The sequence below is a fragment of the Muscardinus avellanarius genome, assembly GCF_963383645.1.
Source record: "Muscardinus avellanarius genome assembly, chromosome: 10".
Classification (NCBI taxonomy): Eukaryota; Metazoa; Chordata; class Mammalia; order Rodentia; family Gliridae; genus Muscardinus; species Muscardinus avellanarius.
Genome location: NC_137796.1, coordinates 98,477,169 through 98,497,353, shown reverse-complemented (window position 1 = coordinate 98,497,353; position 20,185 = coordinate 98,477,169). Strand labels below are relative to the sequence as shown.

General features: G+C 43.8%; 2 protein-coding genes across 2 annotated transcripts in view; both read right to left on the bottom strand.

Annotated features, from left to right (window-relative positions):
- Positions 1-1,011: 1,011 nt before the first annotated feature.
- Positions 1,012-12,223, bottom strand: ARL6IP1 (ARL6 interacting reticulophagy regulator 1; the record flags this gene model as incomplete). Its single annotated transcript, XM_080702684.1, has 6 exons — positions 1,012-1,130; positions 2,233-2,317; positions 3,615-3,732; positions 8,464-8,583; positions 9,040-9,173; positions 12,188-12,223. The coding sequence occupies 6 exons, from the start codon at positions 12,221-12,223 to the stop codon at positions 1,012-1,014; spliced, it is 612 nt and encodes a 203-aa protein (XP_080558810.1).
- A 6,894-nt stretch (positions 12,224-19,117) lies between these two features.
- The window catches only part of SMG1 (SMG1 nonsense mediated mRNA decay associated PI3K related kinase), a gene marked incomplete at both ends in the record, with an annotated part of 117,112 nt that continues 116,044 nt past the window's right edge, over positions 19,118-20,185 (bottom strand). The window contains one exon of the mRNA XM_080702131.1: positions 19,118-19,195. Within this exon, the coding sequence (XP_080558257.1) occupies positions 19,118-19,195 (78 nt within the window). The remainder of the gene's footprint in view (positions 19,196-20,185) is intronic.

Genomic DNA, 20,185 nt, shown 5'->3' with positions numbered 1-20,185 from the left:
CCACCCAAGCCTGCTCTCACCAGCAGCCCGTGCGTCGTTCAGCGAGATGCCAAGGAAGAAGTGATGCCGGGGCAGCCATCGCCGAGGCCAAGCTGATGGCACTGAAATGCAGCCAGTGTGACCAGAGTGAGCTCACCTCTGACGGCTTCAGCAGGTCTTAAAAACTAGTAAGAGATTAGTTTTCTACTGCAATGCGTCTTGTATGAACACAAAGGCTTGTTCTTTACTGGCTGGTCTTGGAGTAAAGGTCACAGACACGCATCTTAAACCTACTGAGTGCCTGAAGTCAGCTGAAAATCTGCAATGAAAAGTATGCTAAAAATCCTAAACGCAGCCTTTTGGAAGTCTGCTGTTAAAAAAAAAAAAAAACAAAACCTTTACAAGTTCACTAACTGCACGTAGCACAGGGAACAAAAGCTCTATGCTGCTCAGACTCCCCGTGTGGGACAAAGAATCAGTCTCCAAGAAATTGCCGAGTTTTACACGAGGGAGAAACCTACACACGAGGGCATGGAATTAAGTTTCACTTTATTCCATGGGGATTCTTCTCCCATGGTAAAGAAACAGAATGAGGAATGAAAGGTACTTGGTCTCTTCATTAGACTGGTAAACTTGGTCTCTTTATGGATGGAGCCAGACCGCTCTGGAGGCGGACTGTGAGGCAGCCGGGAGAACCAGCTGCCTGTAGCCACAGACCACTGCCTGGGACCTGGCTAGACAAACAGCAGCACGAGCGCCCGGCCGGTCACCAGCTGGTCTCAAGAGGAGCGCTCGCCACCCATCACCGCAGAGGGAGTAGTGAAGCAGGAATTCAGTTAACCGCGGGTGAGAAGAATCCCCAGGCAGACTCTAATGAGCCGTCCTCTGGAGGCCAGCTATGGGGGCGCGGGGCGCGGGCCTCTCGTGGCAGGTTTGGATTCCTATAACTAAGGGCCAGTGAGGGAGCCGGGAGCTGCTCCTGCGACATCTCAGCGTCAGGCAGCGCGGTGAGGCCGGGCCGAGCGCAGACCCTCAGTCGTTTTTCTTTTCCTTTTGTTTGAGGAGCTTGTTGATCTCCCTCTTGGCCATCCCGAGGTACTTGGAGATGATGCCGTGCTGGTTCAGTCCAGGAAGCAGCAGCGAGAAAGTCACTTCACACAAACAAAGCAGGCAGCATTTTATTTCTTGTTTTTATATTTTACTACGTAATGTAAAAACCAAGAGACATGCACATTGCTATATCTCCAATTTAAAAAAAAATCACTTAATTAGAACTTCAAGTTGCATTTTGTCAGACGAAAGCACTGAGCAGATCCGAGGCTACAGTGCCTGAAGATTATGGTTTATTTTTATTTTCTTTGTGGTATGGGGGGCAGGGGGAGTTGAACCCAGAGGCATTTTACCTCTGAACTAACACAGTCTCACTAGGTTGTTGAGAATCTCACTATATGCTGTGGCTGGTCTCGAACCTGTGGACGGTCGGCCAAGTACTGGGATTACAGGGATGTGCCACTCGCCCAGCAGGAGACGTTTTCAAAAGGCAGATTCCCAGGCTATTACAGACCCCAACGGGAGGAAGCAATGTGAAGCCTATGACACTAGGATTCACACCAACACCTCTGCTGGTAAGTTCTCCCACCCCACCCAACAACCGCTGATCTTTTCTCTTTGGATTTGAATTTTGCATATTACTTTCTACCTAGGTGACTAAATTCTTTGTCTTCATCTCCTGTAGGACCTAAACTCCTAAACACAAGGACGTGAGTCTTAGTCACCTTTCTTTTCTTTTTTTTTTTTTTTTTTTGCGGGTCTGGGGTTGGAACCCAGGGGCATTCGACCTCAGGGCTGCACCCCCTTCCCCTATTTTTTATTCTTTATTTTGAAACAGGGTCTCACTAAGTTGCAGAGGGCCTCACTAAATAGCTGAGGATGTCCGTGAACTGCAAGCCTCCTGTCTCAGCCTCCCGAATGCTGGGATTGCAAGCGTGCGCCATCACGCGCGACATCTTCATTTTACTTTGAGATAGGGTCTCGCAGAGTCGCCCAGGATGACCCTTGAACTCACAATCCTCCAGCCTCTGCCTCCAGAGCTGCTGGGATTATCACCTGGCAAGTGCACGCGGGCTTCGTCACCTTGGTACACCCCCATAGTGCTTCGGTCAGTGCCTTACACTTCCTAAGAGCGTGTGTGTGCCTAAGCTGCAGAGACTTTACCAGCCAGGATGTGCCTGCAGCTTCTCCTCAGAGACTTACCTATCAGGTAGGTGAGAAGCAGGTTGTGCACTTGCTGTCCTACCCAAGCAACCGCAGCAAGAGTGATGATCATGGTCATGAAATACTGGCAAGGAAAGCAACAAGAATTCATCAGTTCCAAGCATGATTTCGTGGGTCTGAGTCACCATCCCACGAAGTGCACATGTATTAAACATTATGTTCTACAACATAAATACATTCAACTATTTTTTTTTCCCCCGGTGGTACTGGGGTTCTAGAAACCCTTCTACCTCCGGGCTACACTCCCAGACCTATTTTATACTTTTCTTAAATTTGGAAACAGGGTCTCTTAAGCCAGCACAGCTGGCTTCGAACCTGTGCGATCCTCCTGTCTCCGCCTCCCAAGTGCGGGGATGACAAGTGTGCGCCACCACGCCCCGCTACATTCAACTTTTGTTTGTCAAACTTTTCCAAGGCTAGAAAAATAATTTAGCTTTCATTATCACTTCTTTTTTTTTTTTTTTTCATTATTTTGAAACAAAGTCTCGCTCAGTTGCAGAGACTGGCTTCAAACCTGTGATCCTCTTGTCTCAGCCTACCAAGTACTGAGATCACAGGTGCATGCCACCGTGCCCGGCTCAAGTAAGTGTTTACTAAGTGTAGGTCTTTTACTTCAACGAGAAGTAAAAATTTCATTTATCACAATAAAAAATTAGAGCCGGGCGTGGTGGTGCACGCTTGTAATCCCAGCATTCGGGAGGCTGAGACCGGAGGATCGCGGTTCACAGACAGCCTCAGCTACTTAGTGAGGGCCTCTGCAACTCCGTGAGACCCTGTTTCAAAATAAAGAATAAAAAATAGGGCTGGGGTTGTACCTCGGAGGTAGATTGCTTCTGGGTTCCATCCCCAGTACCACACACACACACACACACACACACACACACACACACACACACAAAAGAATAAAAAGTTAACTGAAGTATAACTTACAACTTTATTTTTTGGTACTGGATATGGGACCCAGAGGCATTCTACCTCTGAGTTATACCCCAGTTCTATTTTTTTATTCTTTATATCAGTGGAAAATAAATAACTGTAACTACTAAAACAAAAAGGCTATCATTAGATCACAATAAAGTGAAAACTCAATCTTCATTTTTGCTTTATATTTAAATAATGGTGGCGCACGCTTGTAATCCCCGCACTTGGGAGGCTGAGACAGGAGGATCGCACAGTTTCGAAGCCAGCCTCAGCTACTTAGTGAGGCTCTCAGCAACTTAGTGAGACCCTGTTTCCAAATAAAGTATAAAATAGGTCTGGGAGTATAGCCCGGAGGTAGAAAGCTTCTGGGTTCCACCCCAGTAGCACAATAAATAAATAAATAAATAAATAAATAAATAAAAGCAGGGGGAAAAAAGCACCATTTTAGGTTTTTCTTCCTTCAGCGTGAAGAGTCGTTTCCACCAGCCCACGGCTCTGCGGCGAGTCTTCACCAGGTTGCTGCAAATTTCATGGAATCTCTGCTGTTGTTCAGTGGTCCTAGAAAAAGAATTTCTTTAGTTATAAGCAGATCTCTACAGGAGACAGCTAGGTGTGTTCGTTTTCTCCCTCCCTCCCTCCCTCTCTCTCATTTTATGGTATTTGGGATGGAACCCAGGGGCTTTCTACCTCCGGGCTATACTCTCAGACCTATTTTATACTTTTATTTAGATACAGGGTCTCACTAAGTTGCTGAGAGCCTCACTAAGTAGCTGAGGCTGGCTTCGAACCTGTGCGATCCTCCTGTCTCAGCCTCCCAAGCGCGGGGATTACAAGTGTGCGCCACCACGCCCGGCTCATGCTGGCTTTTTAAAGAGCTATCTTCTAAAGAAAATCGACACAAACACAATGGCTTACCACTACCTTATGCAAGTGAGAAAAGGTTTGGCACCTAACCTTAAGACAGCTTTTAAAGCATAGGAAGAAGTTTCATGTGCGTATACACATAAGTTTAAAAAATTAATGGTAATCTGCAGTTCTAAAGCCACATTTGGTTAATGATAGTAACCAAAGACTGTGACTTCTATGGGCTATGTAGAGATCAGTTAAAACAAAAAGTAGATGTTTCTATTTCTGCATTTTCCAGACCCTTATAAATCCTGCACTGTAGACCCTGAGAGTCCACTGAACTACTACTGCTCAGAGCAGAACAGCCCAAACAGGGCTTCATACATTTGATGCCAAGACAGTCACGGATAGTTCAAGCCAGGCGTGGTGGGCACGCTTGTAATCCCAATACTCGGGAGGCTGAAACAAGAGACCGGAGGTTTACAGCCAGCCTCCGCAACTTAGTGAGGCCCTCCGCAACTTTGTGAGACCGTGTTTCAAAAGAAAACGTAAAACAGGGCTGGGATACAGCTCAAAGGTAGAATTCCCTGGGCTCAATACCCAGTACCACGCATACAAAAAGTGAGTAAAATAGTTAAAATACAAATTCTTCATAAAAGTAGTCCCAGTGAGGAGAAATATAAACGTCAAACAACACAGCAACAGAAATTCCAGAAGACCTTCCATGAAAGCCCATTTTTCTTGTTTCTGATTAAAAACAACGTGCCTCTGGCCGGTCCTTGCTTACAGACACGGTGGCCATGTTAAGAGGGACGCTCCGCCTCAGCCTGCAAAGCTGCAGCAGCAGATAAAGCAGAAGGGTTTCTGCTGAGCCCTGCAACGTCTTGTAAACAACTCGACCTGGAGTGGCAGCCATAGCCGAGGCTAGACTGTGGCTGTGCAAACAGTGCTCCTTCCTTTAAGATCATTCCAGCTAACATCAGAAAAGAAAGTTTGCTCTGTCGATACAAATGTCTGTACTGACTCCCGTGAAGCTATCAGTGTTCGCTCCTGAACACCTCCCTTCAGGAGTCTGAAGGTCAGCGGTAGGTAGGCTTCTTTTGTTAAATTTGTTACACTGCGCAGTCACGAAACACCCCCCAAACAACAGTATTAACTCATTCCGGTGAATGAAACCAACTCAAAGGAAAGTTCCCACACTAATCCACTGTGTCAAGAAAACGTTTGGCGTGTGTGTGGGACAAGGATTGAACCCCAGGGGCGTCCTACCTCTACACTACACCCCCAGGCCTTTTATCTTTTATGTTGAAACAGGGTCGTGCCAAGTTGCTGACAGCCCAAGTGGCTGAGGCTGGCTTCCAATCTTCAATCCCTCCTCTCCCGGCCTCCCAGCTACTGGCCTGTGCCACCCACTCAGCTAAAAAAAACCTTTTTGTTTTTGTTTTGAGGAACTAGGGAATGAGCCCAGGGGCATTCTACCTCAGAGCTACACCCCCAGCCCTATTTTTTATTCTTTATTTTGAAACAAGAGTCTCACTGAGTTGCAAAGGGCCTCACTAAGTAGCTGAAACAATCCACCAATCACAATCCTCCTCCTCCTCCTCCTGTCTCAGCCTCCCAAATGCTGGGATTAAAAACGTGTGCCATCACACCTGGCCTATTTTTTTATTCTTTATTTTGAGACAAGGTCTCACTAAGCTGTGGAGAGCCTAAGTAGCTGAGGTTTGCTGCGAATCTCCTATCTCAGCCTCCCAAATACGGGAATTAGTAATTTGTTCTTTAATATACAAATTTAAGTGTGGAGTGGTGGTGCATGCTTGTAATCCCAGCATCAGGGAGGCTGAGACCAGAGGATCATGGTTCGCAGGCAGCCTCAGCTACTTAGTGAGGCCCTCTGCAACTCAGTGAGACCCTGTTTCAAAATAAAGATAGCCCAGAGGTAGAAAAGCTCTTGGGTTCCATCATCAGTAACACACACACACACAAGTAGCTGGGTGTGGTAGCACACGCTTGTAATCCCCATGCTTGGGAGGCCAAGACAGGAAGATCACGCTGGTTCGAAGCCAACCTTGCTGGCTTAAGAGACCCTGTTTCTAAATAAAAATATAAAATAGGTCTGGGAGTGTAGCCCAGAGGTAGAAGAGTTTCCAGGAACCCCAGTACCACCAAAAGAAAAAAAAAGAAAAAAAGAGTAAAAAATAAAAATAAAAACTAAAAGATACATATGTACAAATTTAGCCAGGCATGGTTGGTGCATCTTGTAATCCCAGTACTTGGGCAGCAGAGCCTGGAGGATCACAGGTCTAGGGCCCCAGCAGTAGCAACTTAGTGAGACCCTGTTTCAAAGTAAAAAGAATAAAATAAGCCAGGCGTGGTGTTGCACGCTTGTAATCCCAGCGCTTGGGAGGCTGAGACAGGAGGATCGCACAGATTCAAAGCCAGCCTCAGCTACTTGGTGAGGTTCTCAGCAACTTAGTGAGACCCTGTTTCCAAATAAAGTATAAATAAAATAGGTCTGGGAGTGTAGCCCAGAGGTAGAAAGCCTCTGGGTTCCACCCCCAGTACCACCAAAACAAACAAACAAAAAGAATAAAACAAGGCTGGGGGTACAAGCTACAAGTAGAATGTCCCTGTGTTCATTCCCCATTACCACCCTCCAAAAATGACACAGATTTAAAATTGTCATTTTTACAGATTTTGTAATTGCTATTGTCTATATACAAAAAAACTAAATACCTAAGAATACTAAATACTAATCAAACTTAAAATATCCCAGGGGGAATAGCACCTGGAAAAAAGAAAATCTATTTCACCACCTCATTTGGTGGGAAAAAAAATCTATTCTATCACCTACGTGAGAAATGCAACATTCTAAGTTAAGTTAAAATAGTATTTATTTACTTATGCTATTGGGAATAGAACCCAGAGGCATTCTACCTCTGAGCTACACCCCCAGCTCTATTTTTATTCTTTATTTTGAAACAGGATCTCACTAGGTTGTGGAGGGCCTCACTAAGTAGCTGAGGCTGGCCGCGAACTTGCGATCCTCCTGTGTCAGCCTCCCAAGTGCAGGGATTAGAAGAGTGCGCCACCACGCCCGGTTTAAAATAGTTTTAATACGAACCTTAGCTACTTACTTATGATCATAAGAACTGATAAGCAACATAAATGAGTTTAAGAACTCCCTTGAATATGCAGCTTGACTCTACTCTCCAGTACTTGGTGTACCTGGGGGACTGCCACAGCACTGCCTCAATGCTCTAGACCTCAGCCTTAGACACAAGAGCAACAGGAGAAGTCGAGACTGTATACAGCATCTAGAATAGTGCCTGATGTGGTGAACTTTTTTTTTTTTTTTTTTTTTTGGTGGTACTGGGGCTCAAACCCAGGGGCATTCTACCTGAGCTACAACCCCAGCCCTATTTAATTCTTTTTTTTTTTTTTTTTTTTTGCGGTACTGGGGATGGAACCCAGGGGCATTCTATCTTTGAGCTACACCACCCAGTCCAATTTTTTATTCTTTTATTTTAAAACAGGGTCTGAGTTGCAAAGGGCCTTACTTAGTAGTTGGGGCTGTCCACGAACCAACTGGGATCCTCCTGTGTCAGCCTCCCAAATGCTGGGATTACAAGCATGTGCCACCGCGCCCGGCTTCATGCCCAGCTTGTAGTAACCATTTAATAAAAGTTGCTTAGTGAGTGTGGATAAAAAAAAAAAAAATCTCCCAGTGACTTTGTATATTCATTCCAAAATATTTTGTGAAATTAATATACTAGGTATTAATGGAAAGTAAATGTCTTATAGAAAGGTTCTGTGATTCTTGTTAAAATATTACATCTAAAAAAACCTTACTTCAATAAAATTTAGAGAGGAAAAAAAAAAAAGTTCAGAATGGTTAACTATGAAAGAACTGTAGAGAGAGCTGGGCATAATGGCAAAAGCCTGTAATCCCAGTACTTGGGAGGCTGAGACATACGGGTTTGAGGCCAGCTGCAGCAACTTTGTGGGATTCCCAGCAACTTACTGAGACCCTGTTTCAAAGTAACAAATAAAATAGGGCTAGGTACAGCTCACAGGCAGAATGCCCCTGGGCTGAACACCAATATCAAAAACCAACAAATCAAAATAAAACCCAAAGGCTGGAGATACAGCTCAGTGGCAGAAAACTTGCCTATCGTGTGCAAGGAACAGGCTTAGGCTTAGTCCCACGCCCCAGGCATACGTGCAAAAAAAGGAAAAGGAAAAAAAAAAAAAAAACTATGGCGATTTAAGTACTGGAAATTTATGATTTATATCTAATCAGCTAAGAAATTCTTCACATAAAAGCAAAAAGGTGTCTGAGGGTGATAGAATTCTATGCACATAATTACAGCATACTAATCACGGCCATCAGATTCAGGAACTTCTTAGGAATTCAGACTGCCAAATCATTATGCCACCTACCATTTATTGGAGCCAAAAATTCTTGGCGCTAGAATGGGAACAAGGTAATCAGCCAAGCACAAAAACATAACAAAACAGGAAACACCAGACAGGACGGATGGGTCTAGATAATAGACAGTCCTGTTAAAAGAAAGAAAACCAAAGTTAGAAGAACACAGTCAATATTATTTCTAGTTAAAGATGTTTAACTATTCACTCAGTCCACAAGTTCTCAAAGTTGGTATCTGCTATTTTCTTTTAAATTTTCTCACAAGTGGATTGAAGCCAGAGGCTTCCTGACATGATGATATCACGGCTAATATAAACATCAAAAGCCAGAAGTTCTTTAAGCTCCTCGACACATTTGAAGTATATAAAGGAAGGGTGTTGAAATCAGAAAGTTTTTAGCCACTGATTTACTCAGCGGTATTAGGTTATCAAGTTTATGCAAGTACTACAAATTCTGGAATCCAGGTGAACTGCTTATGGGAAAAGACATTCTTTGCAAGTTATATATTACAAAAGCTTCCATGGACCTATGTGCTACCTGAGCCTTTAATAAAAGCACAAGCCCTGGCAATCCAATAGTTCACTTACAGAAACACCAAAGACAGCACACCCATGAGGGCGGGCGGAAACCAGGCTCGCTCCCATCGCAGGACTCTATCCGCCATCAGCATCACTTCTCCCCAGCCCTGCAGCTGCTCCTCCAGACATGCAGTCTCTGCAGCCTGCACAGGACAACATTTGAAGTGACCACTACTTTAATGCGCTCAATACTTCTGTGGTTCATACAGAGTTAAATTCTTTTAAGGCACCATATACATATAAGACTTCTTAAGCCGGCGTGGTGGTACACACTTGTAATCCCAGCAATAGGGAGGCTGAGACCGGAGGAACACAGTTCGGAGACAGCCTCAGCGACTTACTGAGGCCCTCTGCAACTCAGTGAGACCCTGTTTCAAAAAAAAAAAAAAAAAATGGGCAAGGGGTGTATCTTGGAGGTCAAATGCCCCTGGGTTCCATCAAAGACTTCTTAATTAGCCGGGCATGGGTGGCACACACTTGTAATCCCCGGGCTTGGGAGGCAGAGACAGGAGGATCACGCAGGTTCGAAGTCAGCCACACAGGCGTAAGAGACCCTGTTTCAAAAATATAAATAGGTCTGGGAGTGTAGCCCAGAGGTAGAAGGGCTTCCAGGAACCCCAGTACCACCAAAAAAAAAAAAAAAAAAAAAAAAAAGACTTCTTAACTAAAGCACCATCTTAAGCGAGGTTTTGAGAAACTGCAATTCTGGTACCAAAGTTAAAAACAAATGGGTAGGGAGGAACTAACCTGTCAGGGTCACCTTCTAAGCCCAAGCACTTTACAGCCATGGTGTGACATCATCCTCACAGAGTTCCACAAGGGAGGGATAATTACTCATTTTGAAATGAAAGAAAGTGAGCTCAAAATGGCTAATTTCCCCAACGCCATGCACAGAGAGTCATGAGGCAGGGCCCACAGTATTAACAAAATTAGATCCTGTAAGTTTGTTCATTTCAGGTTAGATTAGAATTGATCTGTTGTTTTTGTCATTCCATTGATTTAAACCCTCTAAATCCATTAGGAAAGCTTTCCCTGAACAGCATTCAATCTCTAAAATAGCTCTTTGTGTAATGGAATCACTTAGATGTTGGCATTCACTGGACAATTAAGGAAAACTACTTTCACTAAATGACATGTGACACTTTAAGCTCATATACCTCAATACTGGGTTTCTTCTCACTTATGAGGGCACTGAGTCTAACCAACTGCAGATTTCTTTGCAAAACTGACAGTGGAGAGTGGATGTCTAAGATGAGCTAATGTGGCAAATCCTTCAGCTGACATTGGCAAAGGAAGAAAAAAATTACAAGAAGCCCAAATGTCACCCAGGAGCTGTGCAGCCTGTAATCCCAGTCACTGAGGAGGCTGAGGCTGGAGGGTGGCAAGTTCAAAGCCAGTCTAGTCAAGCCGGCAAGACTATCTCAAAATTAAAATAAATCCCCATACAAAGGAGGAAACCCGAGTGTTCCTATAAATGTACCACTGGGAAATACATAATACAACAATGCAGGCAGGTTAATCAATCTCTCTCTATCTATCTCTCTCTCTCTCTCTCTCTCTCTCTCTCTCTCTCTCTCTCGGTACTGGTGAACAAAACCAGGCATATTCTATCTCCAAGCTACACCCATAGCCTTTTATTTTGAAACAGAGTCTCCTCAAACCTGCAATCCTCCTCTCAGCCTCTCAAATACTTGGATTACAGGTGTCCACCACCATGCCCAGCAGATTATAGTCTCAATAAAGATGTTTTCTGGGCCAGTGATCACTAAGGTGACCTCACATTTATATCCCATGCTTAAAACTAGTTAAATAAGAGATTACTATCTGCTGGAAACTAAGCACTTTATGTTTTTATATTTCAATTAATCCTCCCAAGCCAGGCACGATGGCACATACTTGTAATCCCAGTACCTGGGCAGCTGTGAGACAGCAGGTTTGAGGCCAGCTTCAGCATCCTAGTAAGACACTGTTTCAAAAATAATTTTAAAAAAGTACTGAGGGTATACTCAGAGGTAGAATGTCCCTAGGGATGAGAAAACTGAGACACACAGAGGTTAAAAGTTTTGAATTTAGAAAATCCAGGTCCGAGGCTTTGTTCTCCTTTTTACTGCTTTGCTGGAAAGAGTGTTTGAGTTAGGGGTCAGGACTACCTGCCGGGATCTGTCATTTCACTATAACTTGGGCAATTTCATTGTGCCTCAATTAATTCTCTTGAAAGGAACCATGCTGGTAACTAAATATAAGTGTGTGTGTGTGTGTGTGTGTGTGTGTGTGTGTGTGCATGGGAACAAGCCATACATTTCTAAAAGCCAATGCAAAGTGACTATCACAGTTACCCTGTAAAATCACTTGTCAACATTTGAGTTCTTGGAAGTGCAAAAACCAAAAATTAAACTGGTTCTTCTTCTCATTTATCGTGCGTACCCTACCTCTCCATGGGTTGTAGCAATGGTGAAAATGCACGGCTACCTCTCTGATTCTGCCTAGCTGGTGCAGTTCAATTCCTCATTAATATTTTGCTTGCCTAGGATTCTTTGCCTTATGCACCATACACAGTTACTGTGGATTTCTGTTCTACAGCTGTCTGTCTCGGGTCGTCGTGTGCCCTGCCATCCCATACTTCTAAACTCTGAACAAATGCCAAGATCTCCCGTTGTCCATTCGGCTGGACTCCACGTCCAGCTCCCTGCGGTGAGCTCACAGCCTCTCTGCCGGTTTCAGTTGTACCAGATCTAGCAAATTCTCAACAACAGCTCTTTTGACCCTCCACCCCTTGTCCAAGTTTTAGGAGGGAAAGAAAGAAGGTATATTAAGATGAGAGGGGGAACCCGCCTACGGCTCGACAAGCCCCTATACTTCAGGCTTTTTCTGCCACTGGGCCCCTTCTCCCACTTCCTCTTCGACCCCCGTTCGCAGTGACTAATCACGTGCCCTCTTCGCCCCATCGTGCACCGTCCTTACGAGGTATCGGGGTGGGGGGTGGACACGACTAGCGACTGCCACGCAGGAGATCCTTAAGAAGCCCCAGGGTCCGGCGTCGTCGCAGGTGCGGGGAACCCGGAGAAAAGGGCCGGGCCCTCGGCGGGGACCGCCCTGTGCAGCCCACTCAAGTCGGAAGGCTGGCTCTGCTCCTTCGAGACAGGCTGCCGGGGCTTACCAGAAGATTGGTGCTGCGATTATCGCCCTCTGCCATCGTCCCTGAGATGCGGTCTCGGCGAACGCCAGACGCCCTACGCCCTCACCTTCCCCCGACACCCCACAGCCACCGGAGCGCGAGGGAACGCCCCGTACGCCGCTTATATAGGCCTGCCTCTTTTCCCGACAGCCCTCGCGAAGCTTGCTCCTCATTGGGCGAATCGATCTTCGGTTTGAAGGAGGTCCCACCAACCGCTGCCCAGCGCATGGCTTGAAATCGAGGTCAAAGGAGAGAGAGGCGGTTCTGGGTGAAGAGGGCGAGGTCTTCAATTGGCCAATCAGCGCGTGGGGGCGTGCCCCGCCTTGGGCTGCCGGAAGCCGTTCAACGGCCGCGGCCGGGGGCGCGGACCTGCCTAGGGCTCCTAGAGTAGCTCCCCGCACTTCTGCTGGAGCTCAGAGCAGCCGAGGAGCCCTCTGGGAAGCCTCGTAGGAGGGATGCAGTGCTATGCAGCGTCGGGCGGAGGGAGAGATGGACAAGCGACACTTAGCTTCACGGGGCCGGCTGGGTCCTCTTCCCCCCTTACCTGGTATCGGTCCCCGTAGCCAAGCCTGTAGGTTTAGCCCAGACTGGTGCCAGCAGCGTGGTTTATTTTGTACTAGGAATTGAACCCAGAGGTAGAATTCTCCCGCTGAGCTACACCCCAGCCCTATATTTTTATTTAGAAACAGGGTCTTCTTAAGTTGCTGAGGGCTTCGCTAAGTAGCTGAGGCTGGCCGCGAACCTACGATCCTCCTGTCTCAGCCTCCCAAGCACTGGGATTACAAGTGTGCGCCACCAGGCCAAGAAAAAGATTTATGTGAATAATTGCTACCTTGTTTCTCTCCTCCGTAGGAATAAGGCTTAAGCTGGGCGGGGACAGGCAGATATGTGAAAAGAGAAATCACCTCCAACCTGGCCAGATGTTTGCTTCAGATTCCCAAAGTGGGGGACACACCTGCATCCCTACCCGCGGGGCGCTGGACCAATCCAGGGGGGCAGCAGTTGCCTTAGGTGCAATGGGGGCGGAATGAATAAAAACGGGGGGGGGGTGTAGAAATGAACAGGGAGAAGCTGCTCAATTTTTGTTTCTGAAAGCCACCAAGTTCGGGAATCCATTGAGATCTTTTATCCTTTAGTCACCTATATTGTGCTGTAGAATTTAAATTCATTTCGAAAGCATTTAAGTTACTGCCAGGTTTTGTTTTGCTCGCAGTACTGGAGACAGAACCCAGGGGCATTCTACCTCCAAGCTACACGCCCAGCCCTATTTTTTATTCTTTATTTTGAAACAGGGTCTCACTGAGTTGCAAAGGGCCTAAGTAGCTGAGGCTTTCCTGCCTCAGCCTCCCAAATGTTGGGATTACAAGTGTGCCCACCCCGCCTGGCTAACTGCCAGGTTCTTAATAGTTCAGGGGAGTGGGATGGAAACATGAGAATACAGGGATCAACAAGGACAGGAGCCTTGGGCATTTCATTAAAGGTACTGTAATTTGCCAGGATCTTGGTGTGGGTGTGGGGGGAGGGGAGACCATCTGGACCTGGTGAACCCACTTTTACTTAAAAGAAAACCTCAGGTTACATAGTTAAGAACCAATCAATTGAGAGACCCCAATTGGGATTCTAAAGCTGTGGGTTTTGAGGAACACACCCTGCCTCACTTCAAATTAAATGGACTCAGCAATCAGCCACCACATAGGCTAAGCGCTGAGGTGCCAATCTTGCTAGAGGCACAGTAACAGCCACTCCCACAGGAGAGAGTCCTTTAACAACGGACACTTCTACTGTGGAAACAAACACCTTTGGCTACAGACTGCTGCTGGTTCTCACCCAACTTCCCAAGGTACAACTAAAGACTTTAAAAAGCAGTTTGTGAACCTGAGGTAGGTGAAAAAGCAACTCAAACAGCAATTTGTTACAAGGAAGAACCTAGATCCATATCCAAGTCCAGAGCCTAGGCGCTCACTAAACTTCAAGTGGCTTATCTTGTGTGTGTGGAACCGGGAATGAACTCGAGGGCATTCTACCTCCATCTATACCCCAGCCCTATTATTATTTTGAAACAGGGCCTGTGTTGCTGAGGCTGGCCGTGAACCTGCGATCCTCCTGCCTCAGCCTCCCAAGTCCTGGGATTCCAAGCTGTGTTCCACCACGCCCCACCCAAGTGGCCCAATTATTAAAAATACCTACCCTTAATGGAGCTTTCCTTTGAACTTTTTTTTTGTACCACAAAGACAGGATATTATCTTTTGAAATGTGTTAGCTGATTTAACAGTTAACATAAGTCCCAACAGATCCTAGCAGCAACAAGTATAACCTTCAACATATTAAAGTCTGGACATTTTCTATTTTTCCTTTAGAGTTTCCATGCCCAGGGAATGCACATATCTGTTAATAATGATCTGTGGGGCTTAATATTGCCAAAATTAAGCTTAATAAATTGGTCCTTGATACTAAGTTTTCCCACTGAAGTAAAATTTCCATTGCTGTTCAAAACAGAATACAGAAAATTTATAAAATTAAAGTTTAACTTTTAGAAGTAATTAGTGCTTTCTTCTTAAAGCACTAATTTAAAGTTACCCAACGTTCCCGCTTTCTGGAATCTACTTGACCAATAAATTCAGAGCTTAAGTGCTGCATCTTTTAAGACTGAACCTTTATTTTTTGAAAAACAGGTATCCCATGTAATCTTTGCCATGGTGATGCATATATGCAAAGTAGGCGTGTATTTTTGTTTTCCAAAAGATGCATTTTGAACATTTTCAGGAAGCTGGTGTGATTTATTCAACTGTTAATTTTAAATACAATCACAAAATTATATCCGTCAGGAGGCATTACAACCTTTTGTACAGAGAAGCCACTATTTGTACAATGTTCTGAGGACACAGAAGATTCAGTTCAACTCAACTCGCTCTTATAAGGGTTAAAAGCTAAATTAACAGGTGAAGTCTGATGTCATTGCCACTGACATGACAAGGGTAATTTAAACCAGAAAAGTGACACAATAACTAAACAGAAGCTGAAACTTTAAGAAAGAAAAACTGCTATATTTAATCAGCCTGTTTTGAAAGAAAAACATTCCAAAACTCAGAATTTTAGAACAACATGCAATTTAGGTTTAATGTTTTCAAAAATTAAGCTAAGTGTGTGACAATTTTTACATTAGCACAAAATTTGTTTCCCCTAGTAAGCCCAGGCAAATTCCCATGGAAAGCAAGGGACCTGAAGCGCTTGCTTTACAACCAACTCTTGAACCCAAACGCTTCTGTCAACCAGAATCAGCTGGCCCTTTTGTGGAGGAGGAGAGTGATATTGTTGCCCAGATCAAAAAGCAAGAGTGTAGCAAACCCTTAGGGTTTTAGAACACAGTGAACTCCCCCTTCCCAACCTTTCAACGTTTTTGTGATATCTGCTAGTATTTCACCATAGGAGGAATCTTTCCAATACTACCCAAATAATCGAAAACAAAACCTACCTCCTTTAAGGACACATGAATTAGTATTTCTATCTCCTTGATTCAAGTGGGGGGAAATGTCCTAATTCTAAATTACTGGCATTTTACAAGCTTAACAAGATATAAACTAGAACACTGGTTTTTCATACTCATCTAAATTTATGGGAAAAAAAGACACTTAAGTGTGCTAACAGTAGTGTACTCACTGGTATTCGATGAATAAGAGTAACAGGCTTGTAGGTGTTTTCATTGATATGAAAAGAATTGGGAGAAGATCCAGCTCCTTTGATTTTAGTACTGCCAAAGAGTAAGCCCCCAGAGTAATTACAAAAAAGTGGAGGAAAATAGGCCAGGAAGACTTTGATTTAAAGTACTGCCTATAGTACTCCAGATTAAAAAGGACCTAAGATTGCACATCAACTCTAATATTTGGCTGTACTTGCATTGCCTGCTCGGCATTTTTTAAAAATGGCTCTTTCCTTAAGTTTCACACATCAGAACAACCACAATTAAAAAACAAAACAAAAAATGCAGATAACACCAAACACTGGACAATATTAAGAAAAGTACTAACTAGGTTTAGGTGCTAGAGGCAAGCCTTAGGGCAGAAGTGATGGAAGCTTTCCTTTTAAATTACAAACTCACCCTGGGCCTGGGGCTCCAGCTCAGGGAGCAGATCAAGAGCCTGATTATTTGTGCGTGCACAGAAAATCTCACATGTCTCTAAAAACACAAATGCCAGACACAGAAGAATCTTATTATCCAGCAAACTGTGTCATGAACTCAGGAACAAAAATAGGGAAATTTCTACAAAGGACACGAGAGAAACAGTAAAAGAGAAACAGCTTCAGAAACTAAGCCTCCAACCAAGACTTTGTAGAAAAATCAACTAAAAATCGGGCAATTCTAGCAAATTAAACACAACAAAACACTTAAGATTCCAATTTCCAAGGGTACTTTGAATAGAGAGGTTGTTGGTAGGTTATTCTGTACCCCTGAAGAGAAAGACCCCTGATTTTCTATAGATGTTTTGTCATAAAATTATGACTTCAAAATCACAGCACTCAACTATTTTACAAGATAATCCCAAAAATGTGGCCCTGTCTTTTCTGCGGTCATCTCTTACAAAAGCTCAAGCTGGCAGGGCGACTTACAGAATGACATCACAGAGGAAGCCAGCCCGTCTCGTCCTGAGTGCAGTTAAGAACGAGATTTGAAGTCATCATGACCCTCATCTCCTACAACCAGACAAGCACTGTGTCCACCGCCTACTCTCTGAGGGACCGTTCTAAAGGTTACAATTTACCAGAGGCACATGTCTTGTGAAATAAAGCTGTCTCGTTTTTGCCTGGATAAGGTGCCAGGTACCTCTGAAGCCTGAAGCTCACAGGCAATAAAATTCACTTATTTCATTTTTTTACCAAAGTGGAAGCAATTTCTGAATATATAGGGAAAACAAGTGTGAACTGGACACGTCATCGTTTCTCCTGGTGACAAGAATGTGCTGAATAAAATCTCAAGAGAACAGAGGTGATCAAGTGGCGAATGCCGTGGCTCCCAAAGCCTCTAGGAAATAAAGCAGCGTGAGAAATACAATATGGCATTATTATTCCAGCTAGGCTGTTTTGATTATGAAAGTAAGGTTTAAAATCAAGAAGGAAAAGAAAATTTGATGCGACAGTTCCCTTAGCTTGCTCTTAGACATGTGGATATTCAAAAATACCACCTTATAATACTTGCTAAAGTAGAAACTTACTGATACTGGAAATGCATTCTCTCACAGGTATTTAAGGATTCTAGATTCATGGGGCAATTAGAATACAGAAAAGGCCCAGAGCTATGTAGGACTTTTCCTCAGTACCTCTCAAGTTTGTGAAGACTGGCAAGTACAAAGTGATCACTACCGATTCTAATCTCTAAAATGCAAAGAAAACGTACTTAATTAAGATTTTAATTGTGCTCTATTTTATGGTGATACGTGATTTTAAGAATCCTAGTCCGGATTTTTATTCGGAATTAACAGTTAAGCTCAGTCAGGACTGAAATGCATTGCTAAATTTAAAGAAACCTTGATCATGAATTCATTACACTTAACTATCACTGAATAGGAAGCTATTAAAATTATGCAAAAAGTAAAGTACTCCACAGAGACCACCTTAATAACTGAACTTAATAAAAAATGTTGGTGGTTCTCACTTTTGCGGATGGTTCACATACATGTGCTAAAATGCCAGGTAAACTAAAGCACTTTTAATTTACATATTGTAAATTAAAAGTACCAAATAAGAAAACAATTAAAAAACGTTTCACTCTACCTCCACCAGAACATCACTTTATTGTTAGTCTGTCGTCAACAATGTAAAACTCTAATGGGTACTCTATCCTGGTTTTTAAAAAGGTAAGATTACATCAGATTAGCTACTTTCTAGGAAAGAAACTACAGCAATCACAGAAGAGAGAAAAGTTGAATGACCTCCAAAAAAATGCACACTATAAGCAGAGGGGAGTGTACAGAAAATCAAATGTCTGTTAGATTCATTACTTTTGAATGCACAGTGACAATTCTGGAAACTGTACATGATAGAATCACAGAAATGACTTAAATAACCAGAATTACATTTTGTATGTGATCATCAGACCTTTAAATAATCCTTCAATTTTCCATGTTTTCAGACAAATTCCTGTTTCTCTCTCCAAATAGAAGTTAACAGCATGGAGACTGAAGTATATGAAATATAAGGGTGGAAAGAAAAGTGAATCTGAAAGATGGCTAATCTACTAGATTAGGTCAAAGAGGAGTGGGCAAGTGGTGGGAGGAGTGGGGATCGGTGGGGTGTTTTTTTTTTTCCCTTCATTTCAGAAGTAAGTTCTTCCAATGTAGTGTATCTGTTACATAGCTCTCCATTTTCAGTCCATTTCTGAAATTCATATCGCATAGCTTTTTTGTACTTACTGGTCAACCCAACCAGTACTGTTGCCAAGCAACAAGTTATTTCACGAGAATCTGAATGCATCAAATCTTCCTTGGCTGTGATTTCTTCGCGGCCCCAGTTTCCTCTATTTCTGAGCGGGGTTTGTTTTTCCTGGATTGTACACACAGGGTCAGGTGGAATGGAGTTCCAAATCACTCTGTGCTCCGCGGCACCCCGATTTCGTTCTCAGCTAACCTCCTGACACGTTTGCTGCTGTTCTGTGGCAGAAAGACAATCTCCGTGTGCAGGCGGTGAGCTTGCTTTCTTCACCCTTGACCCTGGGGTTGCAGGCCATGGTGTTGGGCGTATCCCTGAGTGCAGCTGTCCTGCAGGATTCACTTCCTAGTGCACCGAGATTTCCTAGGTATCCTCAGAGTAAGCCCCCAGTCGCATCACCACCGACTGTGGTGTGGCTTTGGATGCCTGAGGCTGAGTTGATTCTGGTGGATGTCTGACCTCGCTTAACCAGACTCATCTACTGTTTTCCATTCACACCCAGGCTGTCCAACCTTCATACAGCTGCGCCAAGTTATCTAGATTAGTTGCCTCCTTAATGACATAGTCAACCTGAAAAATAAGCAGGGCAGTATTTAAAGTCACTGAGAACTTAAAAGGATATGGCACATTTACAAGTGCTGTGAACTGATGGAGGGTAAATTTCTAATCACCCAAAGATGTAGTTGTGATGGTGGAAAGAAAGGTTACGTTCTCCCTAACTCCACAGATTACAAAATGTGTATCTCGAGAAAGTCACAACCCTAAGCCTTATGGATTCTGTGATGAGGACAGCATTCCAACCCCACACATGCTTCTATAAAAACATGTTATATTCACACAGAGGATGATGAAGCCAATGTGAGAAAATAACAACTGGTGAGTCTAGGTATGAAGTAAGTAGCACTTCTACAACTTTTCTGTAGATCCAAGGTTTTCAAATTATAAATAGCTGGGAGTTAAAAAAAATCATCCTCAATTTTATTTGAAAATAAAGTCTCACTAAGTTGCTGAAGTCTAAGCTGCTGAGGCTGGCTTCAAATCTGTGATCATCCTGTCTCAGCCTCCCAAGTACTGGGATTAAAAGTGTGTGCCACCACGCCTGGCTCATCCCCAAATTTATATGTATAATATTAATTTTAATATAAAGACTTCAAATGCCCACTGATCTTCAAAGAGAATTTACTGATATTACTTCTGTACCTACTCATCCAAATTTCATTTGAAACTTTCAGATGCAAATGAACTGGAATCTGATGGGGATAAGGATGGCCGAACCTTAAATTTCAGTAAAGAGAGAAATGGAGGGTGGTGCTAATAGTAAAGGATTGGTCAGCATTAAATGGTGAATGTTTATAACTCCAAAGCTTTGTTACCCCATTATGTCTGAATCCAGAAAATAGGTTGAAGTTCCTTATTTCTTACTGAAACACCAAGCACATTTCCTTGGAAGGGGTCTTTAAAACTATACTTTTGAACTGGGCGTGGTGGTGGCGCAAGCTTTTAATCCCAGCACTTGGGAGGCTTAGACAGGAGGATGACACAGGTTTGAAGCTACTTATT